Source organism: Sander lucioperca, chromosome 4 (genome assembly GCF_008315115.2).
Source record: "Sander lucioperca isolate FBNREF2018 chromosome 4, SLUC_FBN_1.2, whole genome shotgun sequence".
In the NCBI taxonomy this organism is placed as follows: Eukaryota; Metazoa; Chordata; class Actinopteri; order Perciformes; family Percidae; genus Sander; species Sander lucioperca.
The window spans coordinates 8,395,989-8,420,073 of NC_050176.1; the positions used below are offsets into that span (position 1 = coordinate 8,395,989).

The 24,085-nt window shown below is 39.9% G+C and overlaps 2 protein-coding genes across 2 annotated transcripts; one reads left to right on the top strand and one right to left on the bottom strand.

The window, feature by feature from the left end:
* Positions 1-7: 7 nt before the first annotated feature.
* On the top strand, positions 8-2,983 carry ten1 (TEN1 subunit of CST complex). Its single transcript, XM_031288917.2, has 3 exons — positions 8-208; positions 1,513-1,670; positions 1,964-2,983. The coding sequence occupies exons 1-3, from the start codon at positions 120-122 to the stop codon at positions 2,113-2,115; spliced, it is 399 nt and encodes a 132-aa protein (XP_031144777.1). The 5' UTR covers positions 8-119; the 3' UTR covers positions 2,116-2,983.
* An 811-nt stretch (positions 2,984-3,794) lies between these two features.
* On the bottom strand, positions 3,795-22,153 carry evpla (envoplakin a). The gene is made up of 22 exons (XM_031288913.2): positions 21,893-22,153; positions 17,499-17,598; positions 17,252-17,406; positions 16,748-16,871; positions 13,697-13,828; positions 13,482-13,523; positions 12,928-13,089; positions 12,669-12,776; positions 12,438-12,533; positions 12,169-12,279; positions 11,180-11,326; positions 10,899-11,050; positions 10,704-10,801; positions 10,372-10,544; positions 9,824-9,999; positions 9,423-9,561; positions 9,112-9,305; positions 8,481-8,631; positions 8,265-8,348; positions 7,959-8,066; positions 7,765-7,857; positions 3,795-7,618 (listed from the first exon to the last, which is right to left on the bottom strand). Exons 1-22 carry the CDS (start codon positions 21,949-21,951, stop codon positions 4,235-4,237), a joined length of 5,988 nt encoding a protein of 1,995 aa, XP_031144773.2. The 5' UTR covers positions 21,952-22,153; the 3' UTR covers positions 3,795-4,234.
* Positions 22,154-24,085: the final 1,932 nt, after the last annotated feature.

Consider the following 24,085-nt stretch of genomic DNA (forward strand, 5'->3'; position numbering starts at 1 on the left):
ATATCGCGGTTAAAGGTTAAAGACAGACTTCCTCAACAGCACTTTACTTACGTTATTCAACTCTTTCACTGTGTTTCACTGTTTTTTTCTTATATACAGTCTATGTTTTTTTCCCCACGATGCTTCCCGCAGCTGCCGTTTTTCATTTCCCCTGGGAAGTAAACTCTGGAGCAGTACAGGAAGGAGAATCAGTGAGAGTATTTGGCAGGTTGGTTTTCACAACAGTTTTTAGTCATAACATTTCTATTTGGTTTGCTATTTTGATACAATACAATTCTGCTTTATGAAAATATAAACAGTGCGGGAAGTAGCATTTGACAAGTCAACGTACACTATGTTTATTTATGTTTCCTACTTGCAGTGGCGGTAGCAACTTGTAGTAAGTTACGTTCTCATTCAAAATGTTACTTGAGTAAAAGTACAAACATATTAGCATTAAAATATACTTAAGGTACCAACATTTTAAATACTTATTATACAGAATGGGTCATTTTAGAATCATAAATTATATTACTGGTTTATATTTAATATGAATGTATTCATGTTCACATTCATTTAATGTTGTATCTGGTGAGGGAGGGGCTGATTTTAAATTTAAATACTACTGAGTAGCTTACCTTTGGTAATATATCGTAATTTATTAGTTGATTTATAAGTTGTATATTTTGTAATAATCTTAATTTGCAAAGTAAGTAACAAAGGCTATCAAATAAATGTAGTGGATAAAAAAGTACAATAGTTGCTTCCAAAATGGGGTGGAGTACAAGTATAAAGTAGCATAAACTTGAAATACTCAAGTACAAGCACCTCAAAATTGTACAGTAGTACAGTACTTGAGTAGTTACATTCCACCACTGCCTACCTGGTATAATGGGATCCGGAAGAATAGAAAAAGGCAGTGAAATCACACGTTTCCCTGTTTTTACAAATAGTGTATATGATTCACAAGTCTAGGTTTCAAATAGTCTCCAGCAACCCCTTGTTTATCCAATCCAGGCTTAATCATCTTTTTTTTCTTGTTTTCACGAATAGAATAAACGTATAAACAGGGTATACTGGGTATAAACAGTCCTTAGACATGTCCAGGTTTGACAAATGTAGGTACTTTAAACTAGACAAACTGGAGAAAAATCATCCCCAGAATGTAATGTCCTGCCTTCAAAATCTACTTAAGTAAAAGTATGTAAGTACAATAAGTTAAAGTACTATTTATGCAGCAGTACACCCCCTGTCAGTATTTTATTATCATTCATAATATTATTGGATCATTATTAACATAGCATTAGCATGATAGCAGAATTTTAATGTTCGACTGGAGCTAATTGTTTCCATACTGATGGGTAGTTTATTCTATAATGCATCATAAGGTGATCATATGTAACTAGTAAATATAGCCGTCAAATAAATAAATAAATAAATATAAATGAAATATATGAAATATGAAGAAAGAATACACCTCAAATTAAATTGTATTCCTGGCTGACATGGACACCTTCCTGTTCTATTTTCCAGACTTGTCTGCTATCAGCCTGAGCAGTCCAGAGCTACACTGTCAGCTCAGCATGCTTCTAAAGAGCACCACGTGGCTGTCCACACCTTGTTTGTGGAGCCTTTTCACTCAATAATTGGGGCCCAGTACTTAGTTCTGGGTGAAATTGAAAATGCTGAGGGTAAGGAAAGTCTTTCAGATCTGTTGTGACTGGGACATGATGAATAATTAATTCAGCTTTTCAAACCACAGTTTCCTATTCTGGCTATCTGGTTATTCATTTCTAGTGGTTGAAATAGAACTTAGAAGTCACAACTCTTTAACCCTATACATTCTTGTGTTTGTTTGCCTCTTTTTTTTAAATTTCACTCACATTAATTTCAATACATCTTGATCACTGGGCTCATTTAAATACACCCAGTACTCTTTGCCTCTATCAGCTGCCTTTATCTGCATCTTCTCGTCTTATTACAGGGGTTGGTGTGATGGTCCGTGCCCGTGTGCTGAACTGCGTTGATGGTGTAAACATTGCACTTCTACAGAAAGCCATCAATGAGCAAAGGAGCTTCTTTGGGGAGAGGGAGTGCAAACAGGGTGATGCTGCATTACCTGCACATGCAACCTGATCAGGGTCTCCCAAGTTTCCCAGGGTGCCCGTTGACTATCAGAACTACAGTGCTGCCTCCTGAAGCTGTTTGCCAAGGTGCACTTGAGTACTGTTGTGTGAGCTCAAGTCAAGACCGTCTGGTTAACTCTAAAAGATGGTTTATATGACTATCTTGTCTACCTCTGACCATAAAAGTTTATTAGTACCGGGGTTTGCCATTTGACAATTATGGCCCCAAATGAATGGATCGACATCGAGGCTTCATGTTTGGTCAGTGAAGAATTAATAGCATTGAAAAGATGTTTTGGCTTATGAATATGGTGCATATATTTTAGCCATGTCTCTCAGTGTTGAGACATGATGGTTTTTCAGTGCTACCATTTCATACGGTGGGTGTTACCAGTCTCAACATTATTTATGTACTTTGTGGTTTGATATCTTTCAAAAATGCTTTAAAAATTGTTACAACAGATACAGTATTTCATGTATGGATCGTGTAATATAGAATTAGAAAGGAATTAGAAAAAACTAACTATATTCCACTCATATTAAAATGGCAAAGGTTTTAAATTTAACACAAAAGTATAAATGCGTTCTTTGTACTGTGTTGTTGTTGTTGTTGTTGTTGTGACAGACAATTTAAAATATGACTATTAGGTTATCTATTAAATACATTTTGGCTATTACATACTGTAGATAGGACTGAAGCTCCACTAGCAGAATTAACATTGAAACAGTTTTTTGAATTCATGTTACAACCATATAATTAAAAATAATCTTACAAATAAAATAATTCAAAGCTCTGGCTGGTATCTCAACCACGTTAGGACTATGTTTTCAAGGGGTTAAGACATAAATAAAGCACTATGATGCATGTGTGGTCCTCACTAGAGCATGTTCTTCTGTATTTACAACTCTTAACGTGTTTATATTTAATTTGAACAGTATGTACTGCATGGTCTAATGAGTGAGCTTTACATGTCCTGGGCAGTATGCTAATGCAACTGATTTAAACCTTTTGACTTGTGACCCCGCATCACAGATTCTGGCCTTTATGTGGACTAGATTTTAAATTATTTGTGTATTAGTCGACTAGTTATTTAGACTAACTATTGCTATCATTTGACTTGCAAAAAATGTCATATTATCTAGTTCTAGCTTCTTTTTGCTGCTTTTCTTTCTTTTTCATGATAGCACAACCTGTTTGTCAGACAAAACAAGCAAAATGATGATGGCAATTTCTGAAATTGGGATGGCCATTTTTTTATTTTCTGATATTTCATAGACCAATAGGTAAATGACAAAAACACCTGCAGCCCTGGTGTGGTCAAAAAACATGACGGTAGTTTCTCCCTCTTTTACATTTTAATTTGAAGGACGTTTAGGGGCCTAAAGTATCAGGTAATTAAAAAAAATCAGCATAAACATTTTCTTTTACTTACTCATCCATGTAGTCATCTGGTGACCCCTCAGATTTATCATGACGGCATGGGTCGGGAACCATTATATTAAAGAATAGATGCATCCTTGAAAATATCTATAGGTTATATTTGCAACCAGCATGCTTGTGTACACTGGGTTGCCCATTATTTGTCATTTGATATCAGTTGAGGAACACACCCTATCTCCTGACACACTTGTGGGAATGGACAGGTGAATACAATGGGAAGCTTCCATTAAAAAGGGAGGTAGTCCATGCTCTTTAACCATTATAATTTAAATTTATTGATATTTAATTCTTCATAAAGTATCGAACAAAATTGAGTTTAAAGTCAACAGTGTCAAGGATAGCCTATGAGTAATACAGAATCAAATTCATTTTTGTAAATAGCATTGCACCATGTCCCAGTTTCCATAATAACACAATAATATTAAAGATACACTGCATTTATATTCTCTGTTTTAAAATGAAATCAAAAAAGCATCTGCCCACATCAGACATGTTTGGTAAACAAAGGCAACACAGCAACAGTCATTTTGGCTAGACAGAAAGCGTTGCAGTAGAAGACTTTTCCTGAGTCAAAATGTACATTGTAATTAATGTATGGATTTCCCATTAACTAATAGTACAGTAGTAGTAGTTGTACCACCCACATCACTCCACAGAACAGATAACTCCAACTATGTTGTAAACATATCTAGAATTTGGCATATCTTGCAGTAGAGTTGTAACCAGACTCTTTGGCAGGCAGCATCGGTAAGCCTGACATTGGGTCTTTCTTACAGCGATCCAGAGCTTGTTTGTAGCTGATCTTCTCCTTTGTGACTGGGTCTACAATATCCTTGATGTAGGTTGTCTCGGCCTGCAGCTCTCTCATCATTGTGCTGTCGATCATTTTGGTCCCAATGGCATCAAAGATGCTAACTCTGCGGCCGGTTTTGGGATTGACAAGCCCTCCCGTCAGGTGCTGTGCCTCCATGTAGCGAGTGGCAGTGTCCTTCGGCATCCAGCCTTTCTGAACAGCTTCTCCCACAGACAAACACTCTTTGGTCATGGGGTCTTCAACACCAGTGAAGGCCTTTTGTGCATTGAGTAGTCTCTGGAGTTGACTGTCCTCAACGAGGCCCTTGGTTGCTGCCTTGTGAACTGTGTATCTCTGATTGTTGCTGATGTCAATGATGCCGCCTGTTGATGCCTGAGCCTCCAGAAGTTTTTGGGCCGTGGTGGGGTCGATCAGTTTACGCATGGTGGCGCTGCGTATTGTAAAGCAGGTGCCAGTGTTTGTATCCATTATTCCAGCAACTGGGTAGATTTCTTGAGCAGTGGAGTGGTCTAAGGGGGCTGTTTTCATTTGTGTGGTGGTGGACTTGGGAATGATTGAGTTGAACTGTTGCTTCTTATTGTCACCTGCAACCAGCAAGGCAAACTCTGAGATGGGAATCTTGCCTGTTTTGTACTGTTGTAGATCATACTCTGTCAGCCGGCCTTGCTTCAGGGCTTCTTTGATTGAGTACTGCTTTCCACTCTTGCGATCCTGCAGTACAGATGTCTCCCCATCAGGTCCAAGGGAAGTAATTTCCTCCCAGTCACACTCCAGCTCCTGCAGATGAATGTACTGTTGACGATCAATCAGGCCCTGCAGGTAGGCATCATAAGGGGACATGTCTTTGCCTGTTTCTGGATCCAGAATGGTGATTTTGGTGGAGACATTGGTCTCTTTGGTCCTTGTCTCTGCTTGCTCCTCTTTCTGCACATTCATCAGAAGCTCCCGGATGATGCTGTCTCGCTGATGGATCTTGTCTTTTTCGTCCAGGATCTCCCTCTCCAGACGCTGAGTGCCAGACTCCATTTTAAGGCTCATCTGCTTGCTCATCTGTGTTCTCTCACTCATTAGCCTGCTCTGCTGCTGGAAAGACAAGCTGATGTCGTGTCTCGAGGCCTCGAATGTCCTGAGCTCCCGAGTGAGGTTCTCGTTCTCCCTCTGTAAGGCATCTCTTTTCAAAGTAAGGGTTGTTTCTTCTCTTGAAGAGCTGGATTTGCTGCCTATCAGAAGGTTGATTTTATCATTGAGACGTCTGATTTCATCTTCCAGGTCCTGTCTGGTAAATTTATGCTGAGACACCTGTTCCCTCAGGCGACCCCTCTCGGCTTCAACAGCCTGGTCTTTCTCAACACGGACAACCTCTTTGTACACTGTCCTCTCACCAGACTTCTCCTTCTGCAGGATCTCAATCTTTAGGGTGATGTTACGGATGTCTCTCTGGAGACGCAGTATATCGCTGGTTTCCTTGTCCATGTCTGACCGAAGACCGTTTGTCATCCTCTCCAGTTTTGGATCTCTTTCAACCTTCAGCACCTCCTCGACAACAATACTTTCCTCAACAGGCGGTGGGGCATTTTCCAGCTGTGTGATGCGAAGTCGGATCTCTCTGAGTTCAAACTCGGCTTGAACCCTCTTTTGGCGCTCATCACTCTCTCTGAGGATCCTCTCTTGCTCTTCCACCTTTGTTCTTAGCTGCTGCAACTCTAGGTCTACCTGACGGCGGGTCTGTACTTCCTCATCTAGTTTCCTGCTGAGCCTATCATGCTCGACCATCTGCCTTGGGTCCTTCTCTAAACGCAAAACCTCCTGCACAACCACTTTCTCCTCAGGCTTCTGTCTCTCCAACAGGATGTATTTGTTTTGCAGATCAAACACCATCTCCTCAATGCTGCGCCGCAGCTGTGCCCCCTCCCGCACATTTCTTCTCAAGCGATCAGCCTCTTTCTCCAGCAGAGGATCAGGTTCATACTTGATGACTTCTCTGGTGAGGACTTTCGTCTCTATCTTGGACTTTTCAGCCTTCCATTCATCTCTTTCTCTCCTGAGCAGACTCACCTGGTCTAGGAGGGAGTTGTAAGTTGTGTGTAAATGGTTCACCTGATCATTTAGCCTCTGAATCTCTCTCTCATTTTCAGGGCTTCTTTCCTCCTTAACAACTTCTTGTAAAACTTCCTTTATCTCTACCTTTGGCTTCTCAGAACGAATAATATTCACATTAGTCGTGACCTGGGTGATATCTCTCTCTAGATCAGAGCGATTCTTGTTGGTGTCTTGTATGTCTTTCCTGAGCCGCATTATCTCCACCTCTGTGCTCGGGTCTATCCGGTAGATCTCATTAACAATTTCCTTCACCTCAATTTTTGATTTCCAGCCTTGAACTTCTTGGTAGCGGCTGTGGAGCTCCATCACCTCTTTGGACAAAGAGTTGTTTTCAATCCTCTCTTCCTCTATGCTTGTTCGAATCCTCTTCGAGTCAGCGATGAGGTCAGGGTCTTGTTCAATCTTTTTCACTTCCTTAGTGATGATCTTAGGCTTAATGTTAGGAATCAGTCTCTCAAGTGCATTAATCTGGCTCCTTGTCTGGAAGATTTCATCATTGATGAGCTTGATCTGGTTGTTCTCCTCAGAAATTTCTGTGTCAAATGTTCGCACTGCTCTCAACATCTCCGGGTCCTGTTCCACTTTCAGCACTTCCTTCTTAACCACCCTCTCTTTGATGGTTGGTCTCTTCTGCGCGAGAATCTGGACTTCTGTCTTCATCTGAATATGTTCCCCATCTCTTACTCGAATTTCATCTCTCATCCTTCTTATCTCGTCTCTGATCTTAGCGGCCTCTACATCAAGCTGGGGATCTCTCTCAAACTCTGTCACCTCTCTGGTCACCAGTTTGGGTTTAGTGGATTTGAGGGTTTCCTCCAGGATAGTGATTTTTTTGGTAAACACCTCAACCTCAGTGTGGATGGTGCTACGCCTCAGGGACTCTTCATGCAGTGTGTTCTGCAGATCAGCTAAATCCCTTTCCAGTTTTGGGTCGCGGTAGTACTGCAGTACTTCTTTCTCCTCAAGGCGCTCTACTCCTCTGCGACTCTTCAGCGACATCATTCTATCTTTAAAGGTTCTCAGGTCTGCCTCGGCATGAGTTTTCCTCTCCTTTTCTTCGTCCAGCTCTTTTAAAAGACTGCTTAGCTCAAAAGAACTCTTTTGCTGGCTTTCAAGCTGCACTTGTTGCTGTGCCACCATTTGGACTTTCTCTTCAGTCTGCAGCAGGAAAAGCAAATTAATTAAATGACAAGTTGTCAAGTTATGTGTTTTGTGACATACCTTAAGGTAGTTATATGGAAACCATATTTTATGGTTAAGTGGTCATATAAATGATGCTTCTTATTCATGACCTGTTTTCTTACTTGTGAAATGAGATTCTTAGCCAGGCCCAACTGTTTTTGGCGTTGGGTGTTTTCAGCTGTTGCTTGAGCGTAACGGTTGACCAGATCCTTTTCCTGTAATAAACAAGAGACGGCACAAACCATCAGCCATCTTGATCTTTTAATGAATGTAACAAATTTACATTATGTTAAAAACGTAGGAGATTAAATGTTACCTCTTTCTGAACAGCGTCAGCCAGCGTGAGCATACGGGGTTTTGTGGCAACAGTGGCTCCAGCATCCTCAAGTGTACTGTTGTATTTGTAGACGTTGGCCTCGTATTCCTGCACAGACGTGAATAATTAGGCTTTGAGCACAAAGTCATATATTCAGTTAATCAAGTATGCTTGTTTTCCCATTTGTGGACTATTTGCAAATGTGTTTATTGGAAAAAATAATGCCTGTGTATAATGCCTAGAATCACCAACACACTCTCTTGCTAATATGTTATAGCATTGTATTATAATCCGTTTGAGTCTTACATTGAGTAGACTCTGCAGGTCTTGAGACAGGTCAGTCACTCTGTCCATGTCATCTCCCTTCCTCTTCAGGTCATCCATCACTCTCTGTGGTAAAACGTTTAACATATGTTAATCACTGTGAGTTATTAATATCATCTATCATTTAATACTATTAGATTTTCTTAATTACAGATTAACATAGAGCAAAGCATAGGTGTACATAAATCACAGCCTTACCTCTTGGGAGCTCTGCCTGGCAGTGACCTGAGACAGGTCATCTTTGAAGTTAATCTGGTTTTGCGGCAGGTTGTCCAGGAAGGACTTCAAGGATTTGGACGTGCTCTGGAACTCCTGGTTCTTGGTTGCAGCTTCTTGTAAGATGTTTTCTCTGAGATAATTTATTGATATGACATCAAATTAAACAATTGACTTTTTAAAGGCTCTGCATCATGGTACTTTCACATTCAAAGGGCTTGTTTTCTTTTCTGCCTTTTCCTATTATCATTTTTATATCTGTGGTATAATTAGCACAAACCTTTGCCTGACCACATCATATCAGTGTATACTGCTACATCTCAAATCATGTATAATAGTGTATGTTTGAGTCTATGCATAGTAGTAAAGTTGTATACACTATAGTGCATGCAAACTCGTCAAAATGTATCCCTGTTCATTTGAATGTTTGAATATTTGTATAGGGTTGAAGAGTCTGGATTTCACAAAATAAAGCAAATATTAGAGAAAAATGTCATATACTGTATAGGTTTTTCTTTTTGTTCGTTCCTATCCTTTTAATCATCATTTATTTTGATTTCCTGTGGGGATCCCGATCTGATTTGACCTGATTTGATCACAGTCTGATTCTCACCTCTCCTTCAGCTGGTTGGCCACGTTACCGTAGCGGGTCTGCAGCTGCTTGACCTCTGTTTTCTGGCGCCGGATGTCAGGGCAGTACTCCTGGTAGCCCTGCTGCAGAGAACTGCACAGCTGCTCTGTGGTCTCCAGATCCTGACTCAGCTTCTTCATGTCATCCTGAGCTGCTGCCACAGACCTTCGCTGGTACTGAATACAGCAAAGGAGACATGTTATTTAAAATCTGTTAAAGTTAAGTTGAATCTATGAAAAAGAGAACCGCCTTTTATGTGGTAGAGGTACGATTTTAAATGCAGACTTTCTCACCTGAATGTCCTCAGCGCGGGCTTGGACTGCACTTGGCACATCAGGGATTGAACCATCTTCACTCAGCTTTTTCTCAAACCCAGAGACGAGACCGTCCACCTTCTTAATCTGACTCTCCAGGTTGAGAGATGCATTTGCTCTAAAAAAAAAAAGGTGAATGTAATTATAAGTGTACTGAGGTTATTTAGTCCGGTAGCACAGCTCGACAAAGACAGACAGATGAACGCCTAAAAAAAAAAGACAGGTGTTAATGTTTTTTTTTAAATCATTTATTGTGTTCTTGAAGTAAAAAAGTTAGAATTTGCAATTTTAAAACAGGGACAACCATATTTTCATTGAATAGAAAACCCTTTACAATGTCGCTGCATAAATGCAACTTCCCAAACAAAACATACACTTACTTCTTGGTGTAGAGGTCAGCAAGTGCTGCAATGCGGTCCTGCTTGTTGTTGGCAGCACTCAGTTTGAGCGGCAGTGCAGAAGAGGTACTGCTGGCATCTTTGGACAGCAGGGGCTGCAGGTCAGCCTGAGCTGCCAGCTTCTGCTGCTCCAGAGCCTTCAGAGCCCTGGCAGCATCCTATAAGGGACAAATGTAAATACTTCAGATACTTGCACTCATATACTGTAGGGTTAAATATCATCAATCAGACATTATATCATCTAGAATTCCTCCTTGTTCAAACTATAAACTCAAAAAAGAAACACCTCATAGTCTAAAAGTTTCAGAAGCTTTTCCATAGTTTCTACAATATTATCACTCAGGGTATCTGCAGATGCTTAAAAGACACATGGTTTATGACATTTGGTAAATTAGTGGTATTTAACCTAAATCTAAAGAGTTGACAGAAAGAATGAAGGCATTAAAAACAGTAACAATCTTAGCTCCAATGAATAAAGACTAAATAAATAACACAGATGCCACAGTTGTCTGTGACTTTATTCCTCTCACCTCCTGTTCCCTCAGCCTCTTGGCCAGATCTCCGGCCGGGTCGGTGCGGCTCAGCGGGGCTCGCAGGCGGCTCAGCAGGTTCTTCTCAGCACTGGCCAGGTCACTGTCCAGATTGTCTAGCTGTTTGGCCAAGGCTGCCGCTTTGGGATCCAGTGGGGCAGAAGACACTGGGGCTGAATAAGGAAACAGGGATTATTGATTGCCTGATCTGATTGTGGCCTTAAAATGAAAAACTATTCGTGCATCTGGCCGTAAATGATCATTGTGGTTTATAGAACCAATAATGCCTTAGAATTAGGATATTTAAGGATGTAATTGATAGACTTACTGACCTGATTGTTGGGACCTGGAGACCTCGGATTTTTGATTCTTTAGTGATGCCACCAGAGCAGCTCTTCTCTTTTTGATGTCTGTCAGTTCACCACCCAACCTAATGAATTGAAAAAAGGTGAATAGAAACCGTATTACCAGCATATTCTTACATTGTTTGTTGTAGCTGCATAATAATACAACCTTGCATTACTTACAGGTCCACTTTGTCAATGGCCTCTGGATCAGGTGGAGCGATATGGAAGCAAACTCCCGGGAAGGTTCTTGTTGCCCCACTAGTGGAGGTAACGTTCCAGTTCTCGTCTGAGTTAGATTTCAGGGTGAACTTCTCGCCTCTTTCCAGAGAATCCTAGATGATAATAATAAATAAAACACATGTCCAAAAAGTTTAGACAAGGAACATCGATATGTGTTGTTTGTCTGTTGTTTCTACCTTTTCTCTGTTCTATGACAACAATTTAAAGTTAAGAACCTTCACCTTATCTGACTCCCAGTCACACAGGGCCTCCACTGTGATGGGTCTGTTGGGGGTGCTGCGTCGTAGCTTCAGAGGAGCGATGGTGGTGCTGCGTCTCCTCAGGTCTGCCAGCAGCTGTTCGCTGTTCTGTACAGCCTTCTCCTCGGCCTGGTGGGAAACAGAGAGAGAGAGATATCTTAGAAATACTCATCTCATGGTAGATTGCAACAAATCCTCTTCCATCTTAAACATCCTCCTAGAATTAAGACTCAATCACAAATGTATCTCTAATAATAGTTTAATGCACTTTGTGTGCTTAGAGTGTCCAAAACAATATCCAAATAGATTACATAATGTATCTATTTCTGTTTTTTAAACTTTGGGATACCTGATAAATGTTTTGTTAGTTTAAACTGCGGGAGAAACCCACTAAGCTCGACTTCTTTTAGTAAATTAAACTCTTTTAAATTGAGGGGAGGTAACAAGATTCACAGCTAAATAAAAGCAAACAAACACGTACAAACTTCTTAAAAGAAAATGAACAGGGGAATTACTAAAAGAAAGAATGTGGCATTATTTACTGGTGGATGTGTACTGTAGTATCTTGTTCATATTTATTATGTGGTGTATACATTGTTTATTGTGTTCTATTCTATATACAAGGGACCACAGATGAATTAATGAATAATTAAATAAAATAGTGATAATATAAAAAATGGGACACGCTGAAACTCTAAATGAGCCGCAGCCGAGCCGCGCCTGATTAAACCGCGCTTTAGATAAAGTTGTGGGAAAAAAAACAGGCACGCGCTGCTAATAATAATAATAATAAACCTACTTTAGATTTTGTCCTATGTGTACTTTTTCTGCTTCAAAACTAAGAACCATCACTTCTTCGTATAACTATTTACAATAAGAGAAGTGTTTGTTACAGGGTTTTTTTCCCCACAGGGAGGTGCAAGTTGAATTTCTTATGTGCATCAACTTGCAGTCCTTAGGTTCCTCTCTACCTCGAGCTGCAGCAGTGTCTCTGAGTTGCTCTTCTTGCTATTGGATTTGGGGTCCAGGCTGTTGTTGAGTTTGGTCAGCATCTCTGACAGCTGCTCAGTCTCCATTTGGTACTGGAAAATAGCACAAAAACATGTTTTTTGTATAAAACCTGAATGTGTCACCCTACAGAGAAATGTATTCAGTGTATGACAAAGAGATAAAAAGTGCATATGTTGTCACATAAACTTGGATTAAATGCAGAATGTGGTGTATGGTGTCCCATATTTACCCTTTTGTAGTCCTCCACATTGTCCAGGTGTGTCTCTTGACAAATGCAGATGTTAAGGAATTTCTGCCACTCGTTTCGAACAGCATCTCTCTGAGCCTGGAGATGTAACGTAATGAGTTAACCTGGATTTAAGTGGCTTTCAAATGAGTTTAAAAGGTTAAAGTTCATGAAATGTTTTCAAAGTATTGTCTTTGCTGTTGAACGCAATGTCTTCTGGGTAATGAGACTTACCTCTATTGTGTCTTTGGCAGGGTGCTTCAGTCCAATAAGTCGTTCTCCTTCATCCTGGAGTTTGTTCACCTCGCTCTCGTGGGACAGCAGGCTGTTGTTCTTAAAGTTCTGTTTGAGTTTAAATCAAAATGGGGTTATTTACGGTTATACCCAGTTGCAGAACAAATAACTCAGTTTGGACCATTCTGGACAAGCAACACCATCCTATTCAAACTTATGTTGTTTCACTGTTTTTGGTTAACAACCCGTCAGTCCCTACCTCATACTGCCTGCGGACGTCAGGTGGGTCCACCATGCGGTCACTCCAGTCCTGCTTTTTGATCTTATTTTGTTCTTCCCCCAGGAAGGACAGTTCCTTGTTGCAGCTGTTCATGTATTCGTACAGGCTGTTCAGGTAGTGGCGACGCCACTTGGAGTTGTCCTGGGAGAAAATAAATAAAACTCAATAAAACATCGAAACATCCAGAAGTATAAATGTTTATGTTAAAATCAATTAGTATTTTTGAAAGCTTTTGGCTTCCCTAATTTTATGTTTTTTTTTCTTGTTGAAATTACAAAAAAAATGGCATATCAGTTAGGAAGAAGAAGCAAATAGCTTAAAATGTGTTTTGTTATTTGGACATTTTATTAACCAAAATGCTATAACAAAGAATGAATTCTGATACACGAACAAAAGAAAAACAAACTTGTGTCCTAAAGGTCAAAAAGGAAAATTAATTTTGTTTTGTTTGTAGATCTCCCAATAAATGTTGACTCATTGTCTTTATAGGCAAGGCTTTTCATCATAAAACTCAAAAATAAAACTCAACTCACCAGTAGATTGTTGTACTGCTTCTTCAGTTCTACATATTTCTCCTAAGAGACAAGATAACAACATACCGTATAAGCTGCTAGAAACAGTTTTTCATTAGGATTAAAGAAGGCAAGCAGGGCTTTAAATGTTTTTGATCAGCTGCTGTGGTGAACGCAAAGTGCTCAAAGTGCAACTGAAGACACCCAGAAGATGTGTTTTGGTAATGTGTGTTCACCTTGCTGCCTGCAGAGCTGACGCAGAGCTGCGAGTTGTAGGCCTCGATCTCTTTGTGCAGGATGTTGTGAGCAGCGACCTGCTTCTCCAGGTCGGCCATGGTGGGGCCGTACTCCTCCACGTTCACCAGTTTCTGAGTGCACAGACACCGGAAGAATACAGTTAATGGTATGTATAGACAAAACAACCACCAAACAGACCTGACAGACTGAGCACTCTTTAGTTAGTTGTGTTTTATAGCTCGCTCAGCTCAGGGGCCTGTTTCACAAAACCAAGATAATGGATTAAGCCGGGATTTCCCTATTATCCTGGATGAATTTAGCCTTGACTCGGTTTCACGAAAGCGGAGGCACATAAATCTCCATGGAGATTTATTCTGTGCAGCTAGCCTGCTCCCGACCAGGCTAACAGCCAGGATTTATTTAATCCTGGAGCCTTTTCTGATCACCCAGCAGTGGTTTTACCTTATTGTTATCAGCCTGGATTAAAACACAACAGGTGCATATTGCTGTTCATTTAAGTAGGCCTACTGTTATTATTTAAAATTGTGACCATTATTTTTTTTAATAATTATTCATGTGACAGTCATCGTTACTGTTATATTGCTGTATGAAGACTGCTGTTCATATTGTTGTTAGAAGTTTGATGAATATATTATGGCAGTTGTTGAGATAATTAGAAAAGGCGGATACAATTTCAAATGTGTTTTAAATGAAGTCTGTTACTAAGGGCAATACATACAATGCTTTTCATTCAATTAATTTTGTTTTAATTCTTTAACAATAACGATCATGTATGTTCCACTTCCATGTGCATTGTATTTGGCATTCTTAGCACACAAATTGTGTTGTCCAGTAAACTGGGACTATAATTTGGGAGGATTTTACAATTTAAAGAACATATCCTAATTGTACAATCCTCCCAAATTATAGTCTTAGTTCACTGGACCAGTAACTATATAGTGATGTAGGCTACTGTACATTCATGTAACAACAGGGGGAGGACACCTCGTTGGTTTTTGACCTTATATTTTGCTGGGGGGAAAATAACTGTTGAATATACTCTGTTCCATTCATGTTTACAGTGTGCATGGAATTTATCACTTAATTATCTTTATAGTTTCTAGATTTTAGAGTCCAATTTATTCAGTGTCTTTATTTTCTATGTTCATATACAATTGGGAGCAAGGCATATGTAGAGAAGGAAACTCGTCCTAAAAAATACGCGAGAAAACGCGTAGCAGATAATAGCGGACAGACTGAATGATAGTCTAAAAATATACATGTATGAACTACTGCTCTTAACTGAAACCATTCACTGAGTCACTGTCATCTGCAAAACCGAACAGTTGTAAACTTTGCATTAAAAGCGAGCAGTGGAAGTTAATATGACTTAGGTCATTTATATGTTAGCCCATGAGAGAGAGGGAGGAACAGAGTGAAAGAGATATTTATGCATCATACTCTAGCGTTGTAGAAAATGGATCTTCATGGTAAATTTCCTGAGTAACATTATCTTCTGCTTACTTTTAAGGCAAAGAGTACAACTGTTAATTTGTGCAAATGATTAGTAGCCTAATCCTTGAATGGTATGATTATGACGGTTTCAATTCAGAGCAGTGGTTGGTGTGTCAGGGCCCTTACGCATTCAGTCGGTCCGTGATCGTCTGCGCTTTCTCTTGCTGTTTCATTACAGCGGCCGTGTTTCTTTTCTTTTTATACAAATAATGTGTTTCACGTCATCATACTTCCACAAGAAGCTGCTGCTCACTCTGGATAAAGTATGTACAAATTTTCCATTTTGGCATCAGTAAATCTGTGATCGACCTCGCGGTCTTTTGAGGAAAGCCGTGGACGCGCATCTATCTGAATTACTTCAGCCTGGCTCGACCTAGTCGCTCCTCCTCAGCCTGGCTTGGCCTTCGTGAAACGCACCAAGCCAGGATGCTCAGATTAGACTAGGTCAAGCCTCGCTTTATCAGTTATCCTGGATTTATATATTCTGCTTTTGTGAAACAGGCCCCTGGTTAATGTGTTTATTACACGGTAGGTAGAGACTGAAAAGCATAGTTTATAGATTGAAAACTAGCGCAAGATGTTTGTAGGAAAGCAACAGGTATGTACTGCATGTAGAGCAACATTTGATGCACTATTGTGTTACAACAAGTTTATAGGATAAGGCTATTGTTTTCTATAGTTTTCTTGTTGTCAACCAATCCCATAAAAAAACTAAATAAACAAATCAACGTCTCTCAGTACTTTCTGACTTCCCTATTCTGTCTGTGGTTCTCCACCCGAAGCCCATTTGTTCCTGAAGATGTAAATCTTTAGATGATATTTCAGAAATATATAGTTTCATCTTTAGAAAAAAGCCTAGTAATTTTCCTACAACAACTGGGTAGCTGTAGTTTTTAACAAACATGGCTAAAACAGGAATAAAAAGTGCTGTTCTTGGGGACTATTTTCAGTGGCAGATTAATACACATTTGGCATGCCAATAAGTATTTACAGCAGCAAGACCATGTACTTTCAAAACAGGACATGATTCAAAATAAACTCCAGTTGTGGCTGGGTTAGCTCAGTTGGTAGAGCAGGCACACATATATATAGAGGTGTATGCCTCAACGCAGAAGGTCCAGGGTCCGACCCGAGACGATTTCCTGCATGTCATCTCTCTCTCTCTCTCCCCTTTTATATCTGCTATCTAGCTATTCTTTCTATTAAAGGCTGAATGACCCAAAAAATATTTTAAAAACAAAACAAAATAAAAAATAAAACCGTAATGTAATCGTAATGAAGGAACATGTCCCCCAGTGAACAATGGAGCTCTGTGGCACAGAGGAACAACAAGATATATCAGGATTTGGATACGCAGACAATAGGCCTACATATTACTAGCACCATTGTTGGTTTTGGTCTTTTCATGGCATTAGTTGACAATAGGAAACATATAAAATACTGCCAACATTATTCTTTAAAGATTAACATCAATCCTGGATCTTTAGAGAGTTTTTAAGCAGACTGTCCCGAATGTTTAGCGTTAGGATACGTACTTGCTTCTGGTTTAAAACAGGCCCCCAGTCGATCCTGGGCATCAGCGACACATCGTCAACCTGCTCGTAGATGTCTCGGTAGAAGGCGCAGTCCTTCAACCAGCGCTCATGGAGGTGGAGGACACTGGAGTCACCAGAGGGCAGAGGAGACACAAAGAAACAAATAACTCAGTATGTATTGAGACCCAAAGTATGAAATACATTCTGAAATAATCATACAAATAAATGCAAACTAAATAATATAAGCAAAGAATTGTGAATTAATCACAAAAAAAATATTTTCACTATAACAGTTGATGAACAAATGATCATGAAAGGAAACTTTGTTTAATTTCAACTAATTTTAATACAGTATAATAACTAATATTGTTTTAATTGTAAACCATCTTCTATGCTGTTAGTCTTTTAAACCTTAAAAAAAAGGTCTGAGGGGCTCCACACTTCTCTCCATTATGCAGCTATGTTGTGATTCCTTTGTGTTGCATTTATTCTGTCCCAACTCACTCGCTCTCTATCTCTCTGGCCTGTGGGTAGTTGGACTTCTTGGCTTTGTCAACGTCCAGGAAGAGATCCTTCAGAAGTTCCTCAGCCTCGCCCAGCTTGTCTGATATCTCAGTCTGGTGCTTGAAGGGCAGGTCTTTCTTGTCATTTTCAGCGTCCTGGTGGAAGTAGACAACAGTTAGGGTGATTACTTTTACAGAGGGCTGCCAGTAAAAGTGATTTTTGCTTGAGTTTGAGTGTTTGTTCTCACCACAGCCAGCAGCTCTTCGGACCGGAGGATGTCTTTCTCCACCGTGTCGGCATTCTTTTGCATCTGGGCGATCAGCAAGGCCAAGTTGCTGACCTGGGTCCTGCAAGGTGAGGAAAAGGAGTCAACAAAAGGGCACAGATGAAGCCACAAACACAGATCAGATTGTGGTATCGAGAGGCAGCTCAGTATTTCGCCCTCTCATGCTCCATAAGCCCTCTCACAGGCCCAAATCCTCTGTAGCTGAGAGACTGACACTCACTAGCAGACGTGGCTATAGGATGTCCTTTTAGTTGGCCCACATGTTTCATTCTTAGTCACTGACTTTTGATAGACAATCATCTCATTGATCATAAATATTGACAACAAAACAGCTTCTAAATTTAAATGGACTTCAGGTAGATATAGCTAAAATACAAGAAACATTTTCTCAGTAAACTGGTTTACTGGCAGTAAAGTTTTGAACGTGTACACTCTTAAAAACCCAATGAACCCAAATTTTGTAGAGTAAAGTAAAATTGGTTTATTATTTTGGACACGCTCCACATGAATATCTTTTAATATGATCTAAAGAGCCCAGACATGTTGTAAGACAATGAGGTCTAAGGACAAAACATATTTCTAGATCTCCTCTATCAAACATCTGCACTGAGGCATTTTCCTTGTATCTTTTTCACTCTTTTGTATTATCTGCCCAATGCCTGTATATCAAGATCACAACACAACTTGACAAATCACGCACTGCCTCATAGGGTCAGTGTCAAGATATTTCTTTTCACCATCCGAGCCACCTACAAAAGCATTCCTTACATGCTAACTATTCCTGCTGACTGTGACTATGACTGTTTGCGTAGCACTCTGTCGATGCCACTGAGAAAAGGAAGCGATGTCTCAGACAGACGATCAAAGGAGGTTGAGATTCTACTGGCTGACAAAGAGAGATGAACTACACCCATAAAACTAAATAAGAGGTCTAGGTGTGATTTAGAAGCTAAGGATATGAATAAAGATAACACAGGATGATGTTACAATCTAATATTACATTTTTTTTGTGTAAGAGGCTTTGTGGTAACTGCATGACGAGTAAGTGATCAATTATGGGGCATGCAAATCAAATCAAATCATCTGCAAGCAGATGAGAAATCCAACAAGTTTAAACCAGGGAGGACCATAAAGGAGCTTTTGCAAAGTTTTCAGTAGTGTTGTTTTCTCTGTCCTCTCACTCACAGTAAATCAAGTTTTTACATTGCATTCCATTTAAAGATAAACTTGCAGGTTGCATTTCTTACTGTATTCAATAATATGTCTGTCCAAATGTCCAATGTCTCCACTTTGAGATGTTACAAAAAAAACAGAGTCCAGATATTACTGTGTGTTTTTGATATTTCTTACCACACATTCATTCACCTGCAAGGTGCTCGCAAACACCAGGGGTGGCTAGTTACTCTTTATTTCCTTTTGTAATGCCCTTTAAGTCTGAGAAACATCCTCATAACGTGCAGCATTTACACTCCAAAATCAGCTTCACATCAGTTAGGAAAAGGGAAGTCACAGCTTCAAAAAAACTACACATGTATCATAAATCATTCAAAATGACAGTGACAAGACATTTTACATGTTGAACTTTTGCTCTTCTCCCTGAGAGTTTAGTTACTTAGTTTACTTAAACCTCTGAAATAACGCTGATATGTAACACTGAACCAAAGACTGTTGGCGAGGACCTCGCTGGTTAATTGACCCACATACCAACGCTACCTCAGAGTGCAATGTCGTGTCTCTCTGGGGAGAAAACAAGCAAATGTCATATTTATAAGGCAGTTTCGCACAGCTTTTTAATGTTGACAGAGGAATGCAGTGTTCCTCTTCCTGCACTGACTCACTGAGCTGCGAGCTGATCTGGTTCTGCAGCTGCTTTGACAATGGCTTCCCTATTCCTGCTCACTCAGCAGGAGAGACAGGTATGTGCCACACACATAGTATGCATAGTACACACAATCATTTCTTAACTTCCCCATTGTCAGCCAAAGAAACACTTGTGCTTTTGCTTAAACCAACTGTGACACAGCTTTACCAGCCTCTCTGCTGGCAAAAAAAGAAATTAAAGACAAAGACAATGATGACAAGGGCCCATACGAGTCAGCAGAGCATGGATTAATGGAGCAGTATGATAATTTGATCTACATGCTTTTACCAACTGTCCTTTCTAATGGTGTATGATACTTTTCTGACTTAATTTTATTACATCGTTCATCTATGTGAGGGAGGGGAGGTTGTTGACATCATGAGTGAGTGAAGTGAGGGTTGTCTTCTTTATCTGTCAAGTGGAAGTACACTTTTCCTCATTAACGAATGGCCATAGCAGAATAGCTCAACAGTTAGCAGCTTTGGCTGATTTGATTTGAAAGTAGGATAACTGGATAACCCACATAAATTAGAAGGGCTTGCCTTTTTGAGTTAGTTGCAATCACAAAAAACTTGCACCACAAACACTCCCCGATTTAGTTATACCGATTAAATCTCCTCCCAGCTCACAGTTTGTATTATGAAATTCAATTGTGTTGAATTTTGGGGCTAAAAGGTTGAAAGCAGCTCAAAGTTTAGAAGGTTCAGCACCTCTCACGTCACAAAGAGGAGTTTCATTTAATGTGAATGTGCAAATTAAAAGCTCCATTCTGCCCAAAAACTGCCCACTATAGGAGAACAATTGACCTTGAATGCAGACAGTTCTCAGCAGCGTACCAGCATCAGTCACAGACTCAGTGTCTCTATAAAGTCACTGTGTCACCAACGGCGCGAGCTGTGATGTAAATGACAGACTGCAGAACAAGATACTAACATCAGTGGTATCCGCCCTCAGCTACCAGCACCCGCATGCTTACGCATGCTTACACACACACACACACACACACACACACACACACACACACACACACACACACACACACACTGGTTTGATTATCAATCAACTATTTGTGTAGTAAAGTAAAAATGTGAAATATTTGCTGGTTTCAGTGTCTGAAATGTGAGGATTTGCTGCGTTTCTCTGTTTTCTATCATTTCAGTTGACTTAAAAATTAATATTTATGTGTTTTTGACTGTTGGTCAGACAAAACAAAGAATTGCGTGGTGGAAAATTGAGATCTGGATTTGCTGACATTTCATAAACTAAGTGATTAATCAATCATTCTAAAAAACTAATCCAAATATTAATCAACAATGAAAATAATCATTGGTGGCAACACTGTCTTCCTTTATTTAATTGGTGATGGAAATCTGTAAATGTCATGTCCTGTGTCACACGGTAAAATACGGTTGGGAACCAACGCCCACATTAAGAGAAAGAAACCAGCTGAGCAGTACAGACTGCCTAGCCCTCATCACACCTCAGCACACATCCAGGTCAGGGGCAAGGTGAAACCACTGGGTCACCACCTGCCTGTGAAACCATGTCACTATGGTGACATCAGACAGGGACAAGAAGGTTACAGATTCTCTCTGGCAGCTGACATACTGCTGGTCCTGTCATACTGTGTGTGTTAAAGTGGATTTAAAGCCATTATTGTCAATTAAATCAACTCAAGTCAACTAAGGTGACCGTACTAACACAAACACAACCTGTCCTCATCAATCCCCATTTCTTAGATCAGTACAGGACAGAGTTTCGTCCTTTACCTGCAGTGAGATCTTTCTTTTCACATTTTACAAATGACAATAAATGACCATTTGGAACATATTACACATTGCATGAACCTTTTTAAAAACTTTTTCTCAATCAAGCTGCAAGCAGCCTTCTACCCCCACATCAATCTATATTTTAAACAGCTGCCAGGTCTGACGGGACACGGAGCAGCCACATCACACACACTTCTCAGAGGATAGTCTTTTGCACATTGAAATATGATCCCCAACAACACTGTCAAAAGTCTAAATGTTGGTTCAGATTCGGTGCAAACTGGCCAATGAAATCACAATTTTGGGGGTTTGGGTGAAGAAGCAGGTTGAGAGGAACTGATAACATTTGTTCTCTCTGTGATTTTCACCTCTTAGCCACAAACACATTTTCACTAGTTCCACCTCGTGTTTGCAAAGTAAACCTGACATCAGGGCCCTGTTTAAGCTTTCACCATCACTTTGGATTAACCTTGACATAACTCTTGACACCCTTGAAACCAGTGAAGAAACTGCCAACCCAAACAAACTTTCAAAACAGCCATAACGTAACAGGAAGGGAACCACATCACACAGAGAGAAAGAGGACACCAGCACGCACAGGAAACATGACAGTCCTCGGCTGGGGAAGAACAGGAGGAGGGGTAACACGACCAAGATACAATGTCACCAAACACACATTCATTCATACGTGCATTCTACCATAAAGTCCTGTGGATGATACTCACTTGCTGCTCTTGGCCGTGCCCTTGAGCGTACTGTCCTTAGTGTCCTTTTTCTTAAACATCCTGAAGGTTGTGGAGGGGTCAGGCAGAGATCCCACAAAAATCACTCTCTCTCAGTCTCTTACTCCTTCTGTGTCTCTATCTTCCTCACCCTGTGGCTCCCACTCTGTCTCTACTCTCCCTTTGGTTCCTCTCAAACACACTCAAACACACTCTCACGTCAGCACAGTGTTTGACGCTGGCAGCCACTCCCAGACAGGTTAACAGGTGTGTCACCGCCCAGACATCCTCCTTGCAGAGGAAGACCAGAACGACCTGTTCCCTGCATTCCCTCCCTCCCTCGGTCTTGCCCTTCCTTTTCATCGGAGCCCTGACACACTCTCAGATCTCTCACAGGGAGCAAGGCCTCTTTGATTACCATAGATGCATAATTCCTGGAGCAGGAGTGACACTAAATTCCTGCTGGGAGTTGTGAGCAAAACGGTTTTTATTTATACCAATGGAATACAAACTGACCACTGAATACAGTTGGGAGAAATCAAGTTAGAAAGCAATGAGTGATTCAAAATCAAATTTTAGCGCTATTAGGGTGCCCCTTTGTTGCATGTCATTCCCCATCAAGCTCTCTCCTCGTTTCCCGTCATCTTTCAACTGTCACTATCTAATAAATCCATGAAATGCCCCCAATTTGAATCAAGCTTCATTGATTGATACAGCAATATTATATATCTCTGAAAATAACAGATTCATTCATATAACATTTCATGCACAAACAGACTGGGTAAATAGCAGATAAAAAAACTTCATAAAGCAGAAGATTGTAGCAAACCTTTCTGTTTTTCCTTATTTTATCCCCACTTTAATAACCTGTTACATGTACAATTCAATTATAAAAAAAAAAGGAAAAGGAGGGTGGGTGTGGTAACAAGAAACACCCCTTGCAACATATACCATCATATTATTTACCCATCGTAAGCATCACCACACAGTTCTTTATTCATGGGATGGATGGATGGATGGAAAATTTATTGAACAACAACAACAATCAACACAAACGTGTTCAAAAGGATAGAAAAAACACAAAAAAGCCCAAAGGCTTGTTTCCATTGTGGTCCTTATGATGGAAGACAAGTAACAGTACATAGACTAACAACATTGAAAACAAAGAGAAAGGAAAGCATACCAATAAATCAAATAAAATAAAAATAAAAAATCACAATAAAACAGATATATCCAGGACTAAATTCCCAGATAGACAAACAGACACACAAGCAAATAATACAGTATTCCTACTACTTCAAGGATTTCTATTTCTATTTCCTTTCTTCTTTTTTCCTTTATAAGTTTAATAACCAGTTTTTTATTGAAGATTTAAAATGATAATATGAAGAGCTCAACAGTTTAATGTTTAAAGGCAAACTATTCCACAAGACAGCTGCAGAGTATAGGAAAGAATACTTTCCCATACAGCTCCTAAAGCGGCAGGGCCTATAATCTGTGGAACTCCCCCGGGTACAGTAATTGTGTGTATCACTAATTTTTGAAAAGTAATCACATAAATACTTGGGTGCCAGATTATTTCTTATTTTATAAACTAAACACAGTTTAAGTTGAGAAACTCTCTCCTCCACTCTGAGCCACCCAAGACTGGAGAAATGGTACGCAAGAAGATGAGTTCTAGGATGTAATTTAAGAATCACTCTGGTTAGTTTATTTTGACAGATCTGTAGCTTGTCTTTAAGACCTTTAGTAATGCCTGTGTACCAAGATGTACAGGCATAGTCAAGATGACATTGAACAAGCGCATCTGCCAGGATTTTTAAGGTTTTACTATCTAAAAGGCTGGATATTCTTGCTAGGAATTTAGTCCTTTGGCTTACCTTTGAGATAATTTTTTGAGCCATAAGCTCCCCTGATAATTTGTTATCTAATATACAGCCCAAGTAAGTAACTGATTCCTTGGCTGTAATTTCAACATTACCCATGACTACCCTAAACCCCATAGCCTTTTTAAGTTTATCTCTGGACCCAAAAAGAATTGACTCTGTTTTACCAAGGTGGAGAGACAGCTTGTTGTCTGTTAGCCAAACACTAAGGTTAAGGAGTTCTGAACTAAGCAGCCTTTCCACCTCTGATTTGTCTTTATGAGAGACTAGAATAGCTGAGTCATCTGCAAATAAAAACAAATTACCGTCT